Source organism: Castor canadensis, chromosome 2 (genome assembly GCF_047511655.1).
Source record: "Castor canadensis chromosome 2, mCasCan1.hap1v2, whole genome shotgun sequence".
Classification (NCBI taxonomy): Eukaryota; Metazoa; Chordata; class Mammalia; order Rodentia; family Castoridae; genus Castor; species Castor canadensis.
In genome coordinates, this window is record NC_133387.1 from 31,362,285 (window position 1) to 31,382,054 (window position 19,770).

A 19,770-nucleotide genomic window follows, 5' to 3' on the forward strand; every position below is an offset into this window, starting at 1 on the left:
GTTGTCGCATTTACACTCATCGGCAGTAGCACAAGGGCTAAATAAAAGTGTACTCACCTCTTTGGTACATATTTTGAGAGTGGTAGTTTTCTTAATATTAAGATTTTTAGTTTGCATATTTTCTCATGTTTTTTTCTTTTGAACAATCTACTTCTATGCAATATTTCTTAAAATGGAAATTTTCATACATAATACATCAGGATGACAAGTTACTATGTTTATTTTATAAATGTAAATACTACATGGAGACAGCAGGTGGTGGTTAATTTCATTAATTTCAGATACATTTTAAGTATTAAGATAAATTAGCCTAGCTGAACTGATTATTTCATTGAAAAGAACTATTAACTTTCCAAAATTTGTTATATCTTAATATATCAAGTAAAAATTACCTGGCATATTTGTCTTTCTTGTCAAGTCTTTTCTTTTGTTTGATTTATTGAGCATCACAAGAAACCCTCTGAGTAGGTATCAGGACTGTGTAATTTTGTTTTTAAAACTTGATAGCAGTATACTTTATAATGGTATATTCAAATAGCTCAGTTTTGGGGAGAGTATCACTGTTTGGGTAACTCTAATTTACTGGTCAGTCAAATTTTCCCTTGTTTATTTCTGTTGTTTTCCTGGATATATTTTTATATAGTTATGAACTTATAGAACTATATATAAATTATAGAATTCTCAATTTCTCATTTCTTTTAAGGTTTTAGGAACTTCACTAATTCTTCAAGCCGAAGTTAATATGTTTAGCTGGATATTCCATGCCTATAACTAGACCATAAAGTTTAAAATTTGTCCATAATTTCCTAGTTCATAGGTAGTCACTCATTGTAGAATTTTAGTTTCAACATGTAAAGTAACAGATCAGGAATAGATTTAAAACATTTTATTGAAAATGTACCCCCACCCAGCACAACAATAAAAATGTTTTATTGAGTAATACCCATTCTAATTTTTTACAGATATGTGTACACTTAAATTGATAAAAATCACTTCAGGTTCTTCATTAACTTAAACAGAAAAAAGTTATATTTGAGGATTTAAAAAGAATTGACAGCATTACATAACTACATATGAATCAAAAAAAGCAGTAGAGAAACTGCTAGTAAGATCATAATCATAGGTATTTTCTTCAATTTGAAAAGCAAAATTTAATATCCAGTTTTATTGAACTAGCCAGCACTAGACAACTGTGGCTTTAGCTTGTGAATTTGTATCACTGGCTACAAAGTGGAATGGAAATTCTGTTACATTTCATACATGTCTAATTTGACTCACCACAGGCAGGAGACTTTTGTTTTTGTTGTTCTAGGAGGAGGTAGAGCTTTTCTGAAACCATAAATCACAGAGAAGCCCTTTCCTCCTTAAATTCTTTCACCAAGCAATTCCTCAAGGGAATTGTAGTCACATCTCAGTAACCCTGCCAGAGATAAGAAGCAGGACCATAGACAGGTGAAAGACCAGAGGTAATTCATCTATTATGCAAATTCTTCTGAAATACATTTTTTTTTAGCAGCAGTTAATTGGGTCTGTGCTTTGTGGTATGACAGGAGATGACTCATTCTGACTTTGAAGGAAAGATGACTCAACATACACATATCAGTAAGCTGATTCTCAGTAAATTTGCCCGTCATTCTCTGAGTAGTTGTTCGGGATCTTGACCATAGAAGCAGAGGAAAGAGTGTTTACCTGCTCACCACTGAAAGACACTGATCATGCTATAAATAGGCATCCTCCATAGGGGTGCCCAGTAGGTGATTATAGTAGCAGAAGTTGACATTTCACTATTTCATCAGAGTAACAGAGGCCTTCCTCTGTCGGAGTTAGAGCAACTGTTACTCATACACAGTGTACTAATCCCTTACTTCTAGTAGGCATGGATTATCATCTCCTTGTAGTTTAATTTGTGCTCCCTAAAACATATACCAATGAAGCTGAGCAGGTTTTCTGTACTGACTTGCCATCTATTCCTCTTTGATGCAGAATCTGTGCAAATGCCCCCCCTCAATTTTTAATCATATTGCCTGTTTCTTATTTTTGAGATTAGAAAAATCATAGTATATTATTTGCACCTCTTCATCAGAATATATGCCATAAATTTTTTTCTTCTGATCTTCGCTTGTCTTTTCATTCTCTTAACAATATGTTCCAAAGAGCAAAGGTTTTTAATTTTCATGAAATCAGATTTATGGTTTATTTTTTTATGGCTTATACTCTTGATACTAGATCTAAGAAATCTTTTCCATACTCAAAGTCAGAATTCCTTTCTTTTCTTCTAAAAATTACTGTTTTAGATTTTTACATTTTAGGACTTTGTTCCATTTTTCATTTTTTTTGTATCGAGAGTTATGTATAGATCAAAGTTCATATTTTTGTATATGAAGAACCAATCATTCTAGCACAGTTTGTAGAAAAGGCTTTCTTCGCTGAATTTACTTAGCACCTTTGTTGAAAACTTGATTGTCTCTATTTCTGTCAGTCTGTTTCTACACTCTGTTCTGGCTCATTGATCCATTTTGCTATCTCAGTGCCAATGCCATGCTGCCACAATTACATCAGCTTTATAATCAGTATTGAAATTAGGTGGCGATAGTCTTCCAACTTTGAGGGTTTCCTATCTTTTATTTTTGGTTTTATTTCTTTCTTTAATTCTTTTTCTCAAAATTATAGCTATTTTAGATCCTTTGCATTGCCTTATGAATTTTAGAATCAAATAGTGAATTTAGGATTGTAAAGGGGGTGGCTTTGATTGTGATTGCATTTAGTCAATAGATCAATTTGGGAAGAATAGCCATCTTAACAAAGTTGAGGCTCCTGACTCATGAACACAGTATATCCCTCCATTTGTTTAGGTCTTAATTAATTTTTCATAGCAGTGGCTTAACAATTTTTAGTACATAGGACTTACACTTTTTTATTAGATTTATCACTTACTATTTCATGTCTTTTCATATCTTTTTAATCTCTTTAGGTAAAAAAGTCTTGGGATATTGGCGTATATTCTTTCCTTTTTTTTTTTTTTTTTTTTTTTTTTTGCAGTACTAGGTTTTGAACTAGGGCCTACACCGTGAGCCATTCCATCAGCCCTTTTTGGTGATGGAGTTTTTTTCAAGATAGGGTCTTACGAACTGTTTTGCCCAGGCTGGCTTTGAATTGCGATCCCCTTGCTCTCTATGTCCTGAGTAGCTAGGATTATAGGTGTGAGCCACCAGCACCCAGCCATATTTTCTTTTTCTAACCTCCCTATCACTTTCAACAAAATCAGGATTCTTTTAGGAAGGAAAAAGGAGTTACTAAATAAGCAGGTAGGAATGCCCTACATATGTGCATAAGACCAAAATTAATGCTTTCATTACTCAGAACTACAAAAACAAGCAAACTAGTCAAAATAATCAGTGGCTTTCTTCACTGATAAATTGAAAGCCAAGGAGCTAAGGATGGGATAGCAAATAATTTGAGATTACTTTTCAAGGTATTGATGATACTGATTTAGCTGCAAAATACACTTTCTAAATAAATGAATTTTAAAATTAATTCTCCAATGCAATTTGAGAAAATCCATTTGATTGCTTATTTTAAATGTAATTGATTATGATATTATATCTATAACTAATTAAAAATCAGGATGAATTATTGCTTCAGGCCATTCTGTTTGGAATTCAGAAGAATATTGTAGCTAATTTATTCCAATCTCTTCATGTTCTAGATGAAGAAATGATGGTACAGACAGGAAAAATAATTTTTTTAAATCATAGCAGTGTCTAGTGTACTGTCATCCTTATGAGAGCAGGGCTAGGGCAATACTTAGCAATACCATCTTCCTCACAGTTTCTGACCATAGTACATACGCAATTATTGTTGGAAGGATAGATGAACAAATGCATACATTTCCTGAAGTTTGCCTAATTCAGTTTGCCTATGCAACATTATAGTAGAAAGTGGAATGAATCACTTCTGCTTGGGTGCCTAAGATCCCGAAACCAAGTAATAAACTGGCGTCATTGTAGAACAGTTTATAACTAGGATTCAGCAGTGCTATTTTAGTGTGTTTGGTCTATTTCCTACTCAGACAAAAGCAAGTTGGAGTATCCTCAAGTCTGAGCTCTTTTTTTAGTTTCTATATTAGTAAAATAATCTCTCTGCATCTTGGAACTGTCCAACACCACTTTAAGAATGTCTACCTCATTTTTATTTATTCATTCATTGTGGACATGGGCTGGTTCCATTTCTTAGCTGTCATGAATACTACAATGAACAAGGATTATCTCTTCAACATACTGATTTCATTTCCTTTTGATATGTACTCAGACTATATGCTATTCCTATTTATAATTTTTTGAGTAATTTCTATATTGCTTTCCACAATGGTTTGCTAATTATGTTCCCACCAACAGTGTACCTTTTGTCCACAGCCTCACCAGTACTTTTCCTTTGTCTTTCTGAGAATAGAATCATAGCAAGTGTGACATGGTCTCTCATTTTGGTTTCAATTTTCATTTGCCTGATGACTAGTAATGTTAAGCTTTATCTATAAGTACAAGGAGTGTTATTCAGCCTTAGAAGAAAATTGTGTCATTTCCAGCAACATGGATGAATCTAGAGGACATTTTACTAAATGAAGTAAGCAGACAAGGAAAGCAAATGTTCTCAACACATACAGAAATAACTATCAAAACATCACATTGTATACTATAAACATACACAATTTTTACTTGTCAACAATACCTCAATAAACTTAGGTGGGAGCTAGATTGCCTCTAGCAGTGGTATTGAAAGCTAAGTATTTTTATTCCCTGCTAGTTTATATTATATAAATTGCATGAGTCAAGTTATTGATGATACAGATTTAGCTGCAAAATACACTTTCTAAATAATCTTGAAACAAAGTGCAAGATTGAAATTAGTTGGTTGTTTAGCATGACAAACTGAAGTCTGAAACCTGCATGCATCAGGCATTAATTCTAGTATTGACTCTTTCACAATAGCCACGAGGCCATGAACAAATAACTTCATCTTCATCTCTCTTCTTCTTCCCCTGGGTCTTCTCCTGCCTCAGACTTTACTCTCCACCACTCTGTCATCTTTACACCTCCTATCTGAGTTCATTTTATTTATTTTTTTGGAGCATATGAAAATGTTCCATAGCAATTTCTTAACCTCATACTTTTCTATCTTCCTTCTCCATTGTTTAAGCAACTTCTGACTCATTTGCATACATATAAAATGTCAACTTGGGAAATTTTTCATTAGTTTTATCTTTTTGGCAAATTGTTAATTTATTTTTTTCATTATTTTTTATTAGGGTTTACTTGTTGTACAGGGAGAATTCATTGTGACAGTTTCAAATAGGCTTATATTATATTGGTTTGGTTACCCCTAACATCATTTCTCCCCAAAATTCTTAATTATTGGCATCCCCTACATAGAAATCATATTGAAGAGAGGAATAAAAATTCTGTTACTCTTTAGAGTGGTAGTTGGTTTTTAATATTAATGCCAACAGTTATCTGTGGTGCATAAATTAGTAGTAAACTCAAAATATTGATTCTTTTTGTGTGTTCCCTGCTCTTCAGTTCAAAGATACAGCTGAAGTTATCCAGGTTGAGACATTATTTGTTCCGCCTCCTTTCCTCACCACCATGTTATAGACAGCAGAAAGTGACTTGACTTTAAGGACTATTATAACAAAGAGTGAGAATAAAGCTAAATTAATTAATATTATTTTTATATAATAATTAAAGGAATAATGTGTTAGATTGAGGAGGAAATGTGAAATTGTTATGGTGAAGTAATTTTCCTTAGCTATTCTTCTAACTTCAGTGTCAAGTTATTTACATAACAAGATAATGCCTACCTTTTCAGGCTGATGTGAGAATTAATTTAAATTTCACAAAGCACTCTGAGACACTCAGTTGAAAGGTTCTCCATAAATGGCAGGTATTATTATAACCCAGCTGGTTAAAAGAAACATAATGAAGCTGCTCGTGCAGAGTCCTCTAATAGAAACCATATTGGAAAGTCAATGTAAAGGTTAGCACTATTTATAATTTATGGCTGAGGGGAAGAAAGTTTCCTAGATTTTTAGAAACTGGTGAGCAAATGATGTACAAATTCATTTACTACTGTGATTTTTCTCTTATCAGATTTTGGCAGTACTTTAGTTAGTAAATCTTTTTCCCTTATGTCAATGAAATGTCTACTTTAGGTTTGCATTTTCAATTGTAATTTTCCTAAGTGTCTATATTTCCAAACAAATAGCCAAAAAATCAACCAGAAAACAGTTGGTAAGTATCTATAATAGGATGTGAAGGGAATCATAGCTAAGAATGGCCTAAAGATTTTTTTAAAACTAGTCTAACTCAAACTTTGTACCCTTTGATCAATATCCTCCCTTTTTAACCCAGCCTTTGAAAACTACCTTTCTACTCTGTTTCCATGAGATCAAACTTTTTAGACTCCACATGTAAATGAGATCATGGGGCATTAATCTTTCTGTGTCTAGTTTATTTCATTTAGCATAATGCCCTCTAGTTCCATCCATGTGGTTACAAATGACAGAAGTTCTCTCTTTTATAAGGCTGGGGAGTGTTCCCTTGTGTACTGCATAAATATACAAATTATTATTTGTCAATTAAAATTTTAATATTTTTAAAGGATCAGAAAATGATAATGTGAAACAATGTACTGCAGATATCAAAACATCTTACTGCTCATTTTAAATACATATAATTTCAATAAAAAGAGAAAAAGTGTCTTAAACACACTGGCTTAGTCATCTTTTATTACTCCATCTACCACATACATGCATGCCAAATGCCCGCTCATGTGTTGTTCATGGGTGTTGGAAAGAAAAATGGAGAAAAACATTACACACATTACTTTTTTTTCTCTTGCCTGATTTTCAGTCTTCCATCATGCAGAACACAAAGCTTTTAATGTCTATAATTTGTCAATTAATGCCATAAAAAGTATGTAGCTAAGACAATAATTTTATTTTTTATGGTTTCATTTTATTTCTGAGAAAAGTCTTTGTTGTGAGAAAATTTACTACAGAGAAGGAAGGAGACATATAGTTCCCTGTTAGGAAAAGTACACATTTGGTCAGGGGTTGGGAGTTTAATCAGTTCCATATTGTAAATTCCAGGATTCTTTTCAGGCTTGAAAATCAAGGGAAGTGAATTTAGCCAACAGATAATACGGTTGACAGAAGACTTGATGCTAATCTTTCAGTATACAAAGGAGCATTGTGTTAGCCAGGGTGAGCAGGTGTTCTTTGTTTCAACTAAGCAGGACAGGAAGCAGTGATATTAAATCAAAGGAGAAATAATTTTAGACTAAGCAATCTTCAGTGTATGAGAACACTGAAAAATGTTACTAAGGAAAAATGTAGATTTCTCTCAGAAAAAAATCATCTGATTCATTGTTTCCATATACTACTGGGGCTCTGAGACTGGAGGAAATATATGTTAGTTGTTAACATCTGCTAAATAAGTATTTATGAAACAGAAATTCAGGTAAGCTTTTCACTGTAACACCAGCTCAAGGTCTTAAACTCTCAAGAACAGTGCTGCCAAAAACAGACCCTTGAGAGGTTCACAGAAACAGTAATGATAAGCTATGATATGAACTCTGACAAGTATATATGAAAGAGTAATAGAGGGGGCGAATTTGATCAAAGTGCATTACATACATGTATGTAAATCTCACAGTATAACCCTTTTGTACACAAATTTACACTTTAAAAAGAATACAGGCTTTTAACAAAAGAGAGAGAAAGTAAATAAATTACAGAAATGTCAACTGAATCCAAAAAGTCAAGATTTCTCACAGAGATAGATTCTGCTTCAAATGTTCCCTTGGACATTTGCTTAAAATACTCTGTCTCAAGGATGTCTGTCAGCCAAAAGAATTTTCATTATAAACTAAACATGATTTCAGCTAATAGCAGTGAGTCCCTCCTTAGTCTGTTTTAAAGGTAAATTTTTAAGACCAATTCATCTCATAGTTGGATGTGAGAACTCTTAACATTGAGTCATATGACAACTCTGTAGGATATATACAGCTGGAAAGGGGGCATTTCTTTACTCAAGAATGTTAAAATTTGATTATTTCCCTGCTTAAAAACATTATTTGACTATATGTTACCTGTAGAACAAATTACTTAGCAAAATACTTTTTTAGTAGTGTATCCCAGGTCTTCCCATCCATAGTCAGGGACTTCCCATTTCCTCTTCAACCTACCTGCTGACTATGTCCTCATCTTCCCTGCCTTTGCCCACAGTGTATTTTCTGTCTGAAATTATCTTGCCTAACTTGCTTGCCCTTGCTCACTTAAGACTTGAGCAAACTCTTCTCCTCATTGTCTGTCCCTGAACCCTATTGTCCAGCCTCACCTAAACTTTCTCAGGCTAAGATTTCAAGTGACCACTCTGCTTCTCAACAAAGCAGTAGCCTGTCAGGTCCTACCATGCTTTTCATCTTGTCACTGGGACTGGCGGCCACTTCCTAGTCCCCAAATAGGAAGAGCCCCAGTAGTGTATGGAAACAATGAATCAGATGATGTTTTTCTGAGAGAAATCCACATCTTTCCTTAGAAGCATTTTCCAGTGTTCTCATATACTGGAGGTTGCTTAATCTAAGTTATTTCTCCTTTGATTTAATATCACTGCTTCCTGTCCTGCTTGGAATACCTCTCTCCCCAGAACAGGGTGCATCACCCTCTTACAGTTTTCTTTTACCTCCTTGGCCTCTGGGCTCAGTCATGGAGTTCTATTCTTTTTCCTAACGTAAAAGTTGATGTTGCACAGAATTTTCTCCTTAACCTTTCAGGACCTGAAGAGAATTAACATGATGGAAAAATGTACTGACTATTTGTATTGACGATCTTTTAGTGGTAAATCATGGAAACTTGTCCATGTTAAGGGAAGAGCTAAACTTCCAAGCTTCAGAAGTGCCTTTGAACTTGGGGTAGTGGTAACAATGTCAGCATCAGTCAGAATTGTGTACCTTTTTCTAGTACTCCCTTTCCCCCACTAAAGTATTCAGTCAACAGCCCCCATGTCTTTGTTTCTCCTCCTCCCTTGTGTCTGCCATGTAAATCTTACATTCTTTTAGATTCCCAAATGAAACAGCGATTCCTCTGTTTAAGAAAGGACAATAAATTGTTTATCTATACACTCTGCTTTTGTAGCTCTCTTCCCATAGTACCTTGTGCTGTTAGTTTTTGTTTATCAGGTGTTTGCTGAAAGATATGAAAAACTTATAGTCTTAAGTCATTGGTCATAAAGCTTAATTGATGAGATATATACCAAAGAAGAAAAGAAATGTAGAGGTGCCAGTTTATAAATGTACATTTTAAGAAAAAGATCCTTCTGAACCCCATAATACTCTAAACATATCTGGGCATATATAAATATACATATACATATATATATGTATTATATTTCATTTTTTTAAAGTTTTAGTTCTTTTAGATAAAGACTAAAATTAATTTTGTGTTGTTAGCCATATCTTAGCAAAGATTGCAAGTGATGTCATTTTACTATGAAGAAGATACATTGGCTTAATATTAAGATAAGGAATCACAAAGTTTTTTTGTGTCCTGCTAACTAACAAGACATTTAAAGTATTGGTGACAAAAATAAAGTAGAAGCAGAACTATATAAAGAAAGGTTAAGAAAAATAAACAGCAAAGAACAAAATGGCTTGCTAAGTGATACGAGAAGTTAAGTGTTTGGTTCAGAGCTATAATTTAATTTAGATGAAAACCTATGACATTGAAGACTCTATATTAAATATTATTAGTAAATATTATTAAAATTTTGAATATTCTGACCATCAACATCAGACAAACCTCCCTGTACATGAACTAAGTTCTATGGAAGTGATCTACTTATCATGAAAAGCAATTCATTAAGTACTTATTTACTAGTGAAAGACTTATTAAGTGTCTTAGTATCCTTGTGAAGACAGTACTAAATGCTGTAACAAGCAAGTGACAACATTTCAGGAATCCAAAACAATATTGTCCATATTGCTGTTTACCATGGGATTCCAGACAGAAGAGTAGCCTTCTTCCATGTGGTGATTTAGGGCTCTTGCTTCTTCCGTTTATATCTCTTTCAATTCCTATGGTGTTGAAATGGATAAAATTTTTAATTACCTTTCCCCAAGGGCATTTATCACTTCTTTCACACTCCTTTGACAGCATTTTTCACATATCCTTAATTAGATGCAAGAGAAGTCTGGAAACAGTCCTTGACTGACTAGCTGCTCATTAGCAACAGTTTTGTGCTACTGAAAGAATAAGTCCTGGTGGATAATGGTGTGATGTTCCCTAATTAATCCTTTAGCACTGCAATAAACATGGGTGTGCAGGTGCCTCTGGAGTAACCTGTGTCGCATTCCTTTGGGTATATCCCCAGGAGTGGGATTGCTGGACCATATGGCAGATCTATGTTTAGATTTTTAAGAAGCCTCCAAATATTTTCCAGAGTGGTTGCACCAGCTTGCATTCCCACCAGCAGTGTACGAGGGTTCCTTTTTCCCCACATCCTCGCCAACACCTGTTGTTAGTGGTGTTTTTGTTGATGTAGACTGTGTTTAAAAGATGTCAAAACTAAATAAAAAAGGATGATATGTTGTTTTATCTATACAATGTCTAACATCTGAAGAACAGGCTTTTCTTTCGTGGGTTGGCCTTATACAGTAAAGAGTTATGAAATAGTCACTTGGAACTTGGCAGTTTTATTAAAGATAATTACTTTGTTTCAGTCATTATAACATCATTTTGATCATTTTCCATTCTGGAAACATGTAGTCAGGAATACAATCTCCCCTTGGTATTGATCTAGAGCAGAAATATGCTATGACCATTCTTTTCTATCTGTAATTGAGTTGATTTCCTTTAATACTATTTTACAATGAAAAGATTTAAGATATAAAGCATATTTGTACAACTTCAGTAATTGACTTTTGCTTGTTAAGCATGTTATATGTAATTTCAAAGAATATTTCTTTCTGAACTTCTTTGTCTTGGGTAATTTAGAACAGTTTTGAAATTATAGGTGTCCATTAAGTATTTTTCAACTGTTGTTTGTTGGGCTATTAATTTATTATGAAGTGACATAGGAAGAAAACTCATTATGTGATAATTTGAAAACATACACTTGTCAAAAAGTAAATAAATCTGAACTGAAAATCAATCTGTTGTGGTGGGAAGTAGTGGGAGGGAGTCTAGTGGTTTATTAGACATATTTGGGCATTGACAACTTCCTTTCAAATAGGGAAATAGAAAATATTTTATTTCCATTTCACAGGCACTCTTTGTCATGTACTCAGATATTTTCTTTTTTGTTCCTTACAGGTGATACTATATCCAACTTCTAATAGTTCCAAATCAGCTGAATTACATCGAATGGTAGTTCCAAAAAATAGTCAGGACTCTGATTTAAAAATCAAACTTGCAGTACGAATGGATAAACCACCACATATGAAGCATAGTGGGTGAGTGTGTGTTTGAAAATGATTTTCACTTGAATCATTGGATTTCATTCCAATATATCACTTTGTCAGTGAGTCAGCATATCAGCCTTTCACATGGAGTTTCTTGAAACTGTCAGGTGTTAAGTTATTTTATTAATTTTAGACCTACTAACATCTATTGCTGAATACATGGGTACTTAGTAAACATAAGTATTTGTTTGCATGCTGACACAATATTGGCAACTGATGATATTGATATTATACATCAGCTAAACTGACAAAGAATATTGATAACTGATGATAACTTTCAAGAAATATTCTTCACAATACAGGTACAGTAACAGCCAAAACAAGCTTGGCATCCAGGTCTCCAGAAATAGTTTAATTTTCATAGAATATATAAAAGCTAAAGAGTGGTTCAAATATAATCCAGAAGGTTAAACAAGTTTTGACAGGAGATATGAATGTTCGTCCACTGTGTTGAATAGAAACCAAATCAACACTGAAGGAAACTACTGCTGATGGATAGGCAAGGACCTCTCTCATGGGAATTGCCAAGCTACTTTTTCTCTTATAGCTGGTGAAGAAACAGGTGTGCACTCTTAAATAAGATAAAGTAAGTTTTCAAAATTCCAGGTCTTTCTCAGAGTAACACATTAGCACTACAGCCAAAGGGGTGGTATCCATCAGGACAGAATGTGACCATTTTTCTTACTATGGAGAGAAGTGGTTGCTGAAGAGGCTCCTCTGAATTTAGCAACAAACTTGGCAATCCCAAAGAATTCATTCCTTTGAAGCCAAAGGGGTGTGCTGACTTTGAAGCCAAATCACCAACAAGAGGGAGGGCTAACTGATAGTTCAAGAGACAAGGAAGAGCTAGGACCATTACTCAAGTAACACAGAGCCTACCTAGGGCAAGGTCCTGAGCTCAAAGCCCAGTACAGGAAAGAGAGTGACAGAGAAAGGGGAAGAGGGAGAAAAGGGGAAATGAGGAAAGAAAAGTCTGTGACTCAGATCTTAATGCAGATAGAGATCATTGGATTCAGTATTTAGAGTTCTTTCATTCATCCTTCTACCTGCTCACCATCAATTTATGCAGAACCCCCGTGTTCTAAGCAGGAACTGGCTAATCAGAGATTCAGACTTGTATAAAAATAATTATAATAGTGAGTGATAAGTGCTGTAAGAAATAATGCCTGATTTAGTTGGAGCTAATCCATCGACATGTCACAAGACATCTGACTCTTGAGATGGAACTTGAAGGCTTAATTCAGTGGGTGGATAGTGAGGAGGAAGGGCATTCCTGACACACGACTAGAACGTTTCAAGGCAGGAGTCGTGGGAAGGCTTTTAGCTACTAATAACAAGTTCAGTGCAGTTGACACGGAGTGCTTTGAGACCGCTAGTTATCTAAAGTGCTTAGATGCTTAGAGTTTCAAGTTATACATGAAAGAACACATGTTCCAGGAGCTATAGTTATTTCTCTATGAATTTTTGCTCAGTCTCTTTCTTTTTATGAATTACTCAATAAGAAAAGCAAGTCTTGGTGGCCCTTAATTTGCCCATGACCACCACTATGGTAAATACTCCTGGATCTTTAGATTATGCCAGGAACAAAGCCCAAAACAAAGTATAAATTCTGTAGGAGGAAATCCCTGCTCAAATCTACCGCCTCCTGGGTTTAGAGTGATCCAGAGTAGGTGGATCAGCCATCTTACATGGCTAGATTTTTTTTTTTTTTTTTTTGGAGTGTGGTGTACAAGGGAAGATGAGGTATCATTCTTTTTCACTAGAGGAGAATTTGTTTTATCATGTTTCTTTAACCTTGTACCCCTGTAATAGCTGTGTCAACATCTAAGACTACAGGTTAAAGGAGACCAAAGAGGATATTTTATAGTCTGTCAGTTTAATCTGGAAAGCTCAAGAACTCTCAAAGGATTCAGGCCATAAATGCTTTCTATCCCAGTCACATCAATTGTTGCCTCCTAACCTCACCTAAGAGGTGCTAACAGGCATTTCCAGAGGTTCAGGTGTCTGCAGCTGTTGACTTAGAAAGAATTCTAGAAATGAAAATAGCTGTGATGCTGTTTTGCTTGGTTAAGGTGTTAAATAGCAAAAGGAAATGGAGAATATTTGTATTCCACAATAGTGGTTTAATAAAAACTGTTTTAGTATTAGTATTAGAGGTAATGATTTACCAGAATTAAAAATTCTCACCATTGTGGTGATACAGTTGGTCTCTGTGGGCAGGGACAGTTGGAGGTGTTTTACCAGGGCATCTGCTTTGGTTTTCAATACCTGTGTGGTAACAGTTTTAAATGTTTTGAATCTCACCTCTGCATGAAGCTGTATATAGGAAAACCTGTATTTACTGCAAAACAACTATATTCATCTTCTTCTGAGGTGCTTCATAGATGAGTTCTACTGAACATATTACAGCTGTGAAAGGAGTTCAGCCAACCTTTTTCTTTCTAGTACCCTATCACACACCAAAGCAGTAACACAACAGGAATCATAGATTCATAGCATTTTGCTTTGGGAGTGGACTGTGTCCTGTCAGTAATTCATCCTATAATGAATAATTAACAGATGAATAATTAATAATTGGAAAAAAAACAAGTTTAAAAGAAAGATTAATTCATCTTTAAAATACAGAAAACTCCTCTTACAGATAGAGTTAGATGGATTAAATAATAAATTGGACAGTTTGGAATTTTTAACTTCAGAGCACATTAGACTTTGAAATCCTTTGGGCCATTAGTCATGTAAACCTTCTCTTTTTTAATAACATGGGTAACAAATATTTTTCCTTAATGTGAACTCTCTTAATATGAATTCTTTTTTTGTTTAGCACTTTTATATAGCTCCTACATTGTTCCTAATTGTATAGTTTTATCTACATTTTTGTATATGTTTCTAACTACACTGTTAAGTTTCTTCAGCCTGTTTGAATCCCAAGTGCCTCCCACAGTTTGTAATCAAGGTTATATATTAATATGAATAATGAAGATGGAAAGACATTAGACTGCTCCTTAGAGTTTTAGGGTAATGTTATAAATATGAAAGTAAGCTGCATTCATAACTTGAAATTTTAAAAGGTTCTAAATACAGTTTATAGGGAATAGAGTATAACTTTATGTAAAAGAAAAACACTTAAATGGTGTTTGGTTTTCAACTGTTGCATTTTAAAATGATCTATTTTTTTGAAGCAGAAAGTAAAATGTCCGATCTAAATCTCACATTTCTGATGGCTAATAAGTCTATGTAAAAGTAGGACAGCTACATGCCTGCAAGTAGATATTTAATTTGGATACAATGAGTCTAATCATGGTTCCATCCTTTTAAAACCAAACTAGGCATTAACACAAGACTTAAAATTATCAAAATATTGCATTGATTTATTTTTTTGGAGTATTTCATATAAACAAGTTCTAGAAACTAACTTCAAGATTACCTTTTAAATGAATTAGCAGCTAGAGTTTGGATGATTAGATGATTTACGGCTGCCTTTTGGATTTATTCCTTGCTTTTGTGCCTAGCTGGAAGACAGAAGTGTTTGTGAATGCCTGGATTGTACTTTAGCATACCCTAGTGGCTAAGTAGCAGTATTAACTCAAAACTCAGAGATACTTTTCCCATCTTTATTAAATGAAATTACTTTCCAAATTCAAAAGTTATTTTTCTCAGTTAGACAAAAAATGAAGTGGAACTAATGAAATAAATGACTATTATGACAATTAAATCTATAACTGAAAAGGAGAAAGAAGAAAATTAAATGGTCTGTCATATGTAGAAGCATTATTACCTCAATCTATTAAAAGTCTGCACACAACTGATTAGTTTTATAGTAAAAAATGAATAAAAATTTCATGGGTAGAAGATTTTTATCACAATTAATAATTGGCAAGGTAAAATCTTAACAAAATCCCTGCTATATAATCTCACATTTCTCTTTTTGTAGAGAAATACTTGGCTCTTTACACATGAATGGCTGCATTGAAATATTTTTAAATGACCACAAATAAAATTCTTCAATATAGTTTACCTCCTAAGTATACAAAAGGCACTGGACCCATCTCTTGCCACAGAAGACAGATAACAGTTCAGCTTCTGAAAGGAAGAACAGGATAAGCAGCAAGTAGACAGTGCTGCAGTGACCCATGCCTGTCCGTGACCCCATGCTTACACAGGATCTCATGTTTCATGGTCTCCACTTGCCCTGAAAAAGGGACAGCTAGTCACTCAGGCTGGGATATCGCAGCCATCCAAACTTCATGCACTTAATATTCAAATGTCACATTGGCTCATAAAATGAAATGACTGTACTCTAATAAAGTTCATGATTGTGTTTCTGATTTGAGTTTTATTGTCTTCAATAAAGGACAGTTGTAAGGGAGAAAAATCGTGACTATATGGAGATTGCTTAGAGGCTCCAGACTTACAAAAAGAACAAGTCTGTTCTCTGTTCTTTTTCAGAGAAAGTTGATTTTTCATGAACTTTTTCTCTTGTGGTACTGGTGTTTGAGCTAAGTGCCTTGCACTTGGAGGCATGTGCTCTGCCACTTGAGCCATGCCCATGTAAGTTATGTTTCAAATGGGGTCTTTAGTTTTTGCCAAGGCCAGCCTGGACCACAATCCTCTTATTTATGTCCCCAGGGTAGCTGACTACTGAACCCAGGTTTTTATTGAGTTGGGGGTCTCTTTAATTTTTTGCCTAGACTGGCCTCAACTGATCTTTCCTATCTATGCCTTCTGAGTAGCTGGGATTACAGACATGTACCACTGCATCTGACTACTGTCTAAACTGTCCTTCAGAATGAATTTCTTCTATATTCTGACCTAAAAATAACCGCATTTTCTCACTGACTTTCACCTGGACCTATACATAGATCCCAGATTAAATGTGCTTTTGTCTAGTTTATCCTTATTTCACAAAAATCTTGCTGGCTTATAACCTTTCCAAAACTTTTTGCCAAGTGTTTGCTAGGTCCTTAAGCAATGATGTATTCTTTTTCCAAACACAGCTTCCGGAAGAATCTGGGTCCTCCATATGCAGTTAACATAGTCATAGCATTTAGAATGAAAAAAAAAAGAATAAGGTAGTCTCCAAATACCTTAATATTCATGGCACTTTCCATGTAATTAAGATCTATATTTTTGTTAAAGTTTAATAACACCACATGCAATAATGGCAGAAACATTTTCAAACACTGCTTTGATATTCATTAAAACAATTGTTTTAACTTGTTTTAGTCCTTTGGTTTCTCCTATGATAGATGTTTGCCTTTAATTTTAAACTCAAATTTTATCTTTCATTCAGCATCCTTTAAGATTCTTTTCCGGGGGCTGAGGGCATGGCTCAAGTGGTAGAGTGCCTGCCTAGCAAGCACAAGGCCCTGAGTTCAAACCCCAGTACCACCAAAAAAAAAAAAAAAAAAAAAAAAAAAGGTGATTATAAGATTCTTTTCCGGGGAGGGTTATCTTGACATGCATTTTTTCTTCTACTCTTTCATGCATCACATAACTAATTTTTAAAGATACCTTTCAGTATCGTTCATACTTGGGCATCTTAAAGGCTCCTTAGGCCAGCTAATTAAAGTTAGAATGTAACCTCATATCTTTTCTTCTTTTTTATTTCTTGGAAACAACTAGAAGTTAGAATATTAGCATCAAGTTAATAAAGCAATACTCTTGGGTTTGTTGACCACTCATTCCCCCAACACAACATCAGCCAAATTGATCAGTTCATATATCCTATAAATTCTTTTACTAACTCAGTCATGTGTCTTCCATTCTTTTACTTAGCCAGAACTTACCAATCTCACACAAGGTTACATGTTTTGTCACATTATCATAGATATACCAAGAATGGTAGTTTATTTGCTACATAGTTAACCTAATGTTCACAAGCAGACTCTCAGCTAACTGCAAGCCTTTTTTTTTTTTTTTTTTTTTTTTTTTGTCCCTTTGCCCTGGTTCTGAGGGAGTTGCTAGTCTGTTTTTCACCATGACAGTGTGTAAAGCTCTGGCCCTTTCTCTGCCTCCTCAGAACCACCCCTGCTTTGTTATGGTACAACTCACAAGACAGAATTTGAATTGTGAAGTGGGACAGAAGCTCTCTACCCTAGGCATTGTCCTTTAGTCCAGCATCCAGCCTTCCTTTCTCCATCGCTTGTCACTTATCTATGGGAATCAGGAAATTGGGCTTTCCCCATCATCTTTCTGGCCCTTAGGATCTTCCTTGGGTAGCACCTATGATTAAGTCAACCAGACATGCCTTTTGCTGCATCTAGAAAGTGCTTTCTCTGTGCAGGTTGATCAAATAAGAAGGCTCAATAAATGGGCTCCCTAAATGCATACCTTTACCCTGTATCTGTGATGTCCTTCAACTTGATTGGCCAGGTGGACTTGCTTTGACCCTTAGGACACTATCAACCTTGGCATAAATACAGGTTTAAAAAAAGCACATGTGCATTTTCATTTCCTCTCTTATTTACTTCCATCTCCATGAAATCAAACTCACCACTACAGTGGACTGTACCACTACAGAAACAGAACTGAATCAATCCAGTTGTCCTGGCTAAGGTCTCAGACATATGGGTGAGCCCAGACAAAATAAACAGAGCTAGCTAGCCAGGTTGTCGCTGACCACAGATCCATAAGATGGTCAGGCTCCACTCACATTGGTGGAATTGCTTGATCACCTGCAGCCATACAAGAAAAACTCAACAATTACATTTTCGAATAACTAATTTCAGGTAGTTTGTTATATAGCAAAAGCTAACTGATACTGTACTCTCTTGGTTGCTAGAAAACCCTATTCACGTTTTCCACTCTTATTATTCATCAGATGCACAGAATTAGGTTAATCATAATCCTGGGCCTATTGTATATGTAACATTTGATTTATACATTTAATGTGTATCTTTCCTGCATAATATGCATTCCTATGTAAACTAACTTGCCCATTCATCAAAGTAGACATTTGGGTCATTCTCAATAGATTTTTGCTATTTCAGACAGTGCTGTGAACATTCTTACACCTGTCTTCTGATACAGGTATGCATAGCTTCTCTTGAGTGTGTACCCAGGAGGAGAATTACTGAATGAATGAGAATGTAAATATTTATATACAAGATAATAGATAATACTAAAGTGTTTCCTGATTTAACAGTAGTTGTGCTAAGACATATTTCCTCCAGTAAGTTCCTTTTCTCCTTTTCTTTTTTATGAGCTTTTGCCATTTAGTACCTTCTTTTGATGCTTAAATTTTTATATGTTTAAATCTATGAGAGAGAATATTTCTCACCCATGGCTCAAAACAAAAGATCTCTGAAACAAAAGACAGATTAACAAAAGAAAAACACATAAATTTATGTAATTAATATAAGTTGTACATGACATGGGAGCTTTCAGAACTGGAATACAAAGAAACAGGGAAAACTATAATTTCATGGATTGTTCCACAAAAGCACAACTGGGGACCCAGTAATAAACTAGGTGGAAATTAGCAAAGCCTCTTTGTTCAGAATGTGCTCTGTGTCTCTGTGTCTTCAGAGACAAGGACATTTCTTTCCTCCAGGTATAGAAAGGACTGCTTTGGATTAAAGGTCTTATGACCTACTTAAGTGAAAATTCAGATATTCTTTTATGGCTTGTTTCAGAGGAGATCAGGAGGGGAAGGTGAGAATGACTTTCCTACATCTACTATTCTTCCAATGGAGTAGTGTGTATTAGCCCCCATCTTAGCAAGTTGTATTGTTGTCTCCTGAAGGCACAGATCCTGCCTCTTACAATATTACTTTGTCTACAGACTTCAGAACATAGTGGATAGAAATTATTGATGGATAGTTGATTGATTTTTATGTACTTTTTGTTTGTTTGTTTTTGAGATTGGGTCTCACTATGTAGTCCAAACTGTCCTGGAACTTAAAATCCTCCTGCCTCAGCCTCTTGGAGTGCTAGGATTACAGGCATGTGTCACCATGACCAGCTGATTTTTATGTACTTCCAAACTGAGATAATATGTAATTTCATGACACTGTAATCCCTTAATACTATAATTTCATGATATGTAATTACTTGATACTTCATGATACTGTAATTCCTTGATACTATAATTTCATGATATGTAATTATTTGATACTCCATGTCATGCTACCTCATACATCCCAAACTGTGCATTATATCCATCTATATTCTTTTTGTCTCTAGATAAGATTAATTCCTTTTTGGTTACAGTATATTATTGTTCACCATCATTGGATTAGGCACTGAAAATACATC

General features: G+C 34.7%; 1 protein-coding gene across 9 annotated transcripts in view; it reads left to right on the forward strand.

Annotated features, from left to right (window-relative positions):
• Positions 1–19,770, forward strand: part of Cadps2 (calcium dependent secretion activator 2) — a 546,589-nt gene that overhangs the window by 317,249 nt on the left and 209,570 nt on the right. For 8 of the 9 annotated variants that reach the window (XM_074064310.1, XM_074064333.1, XM_074064259.1 and 5 more), the window contains exon 8: positions 11,366–11,505. In XM_074064310.1, the coding sequence (XP_073920411.1) occupies positions 11,366–11,505 (140 nt within the window). Of the gene's footprint in view, positions 1–11,365; positions 11,506–15,445; positions 15,735–19,770 lie in introns of those variants that run through there. The other variant, XM_074064319.1, reaches the window with a different exon arrangement.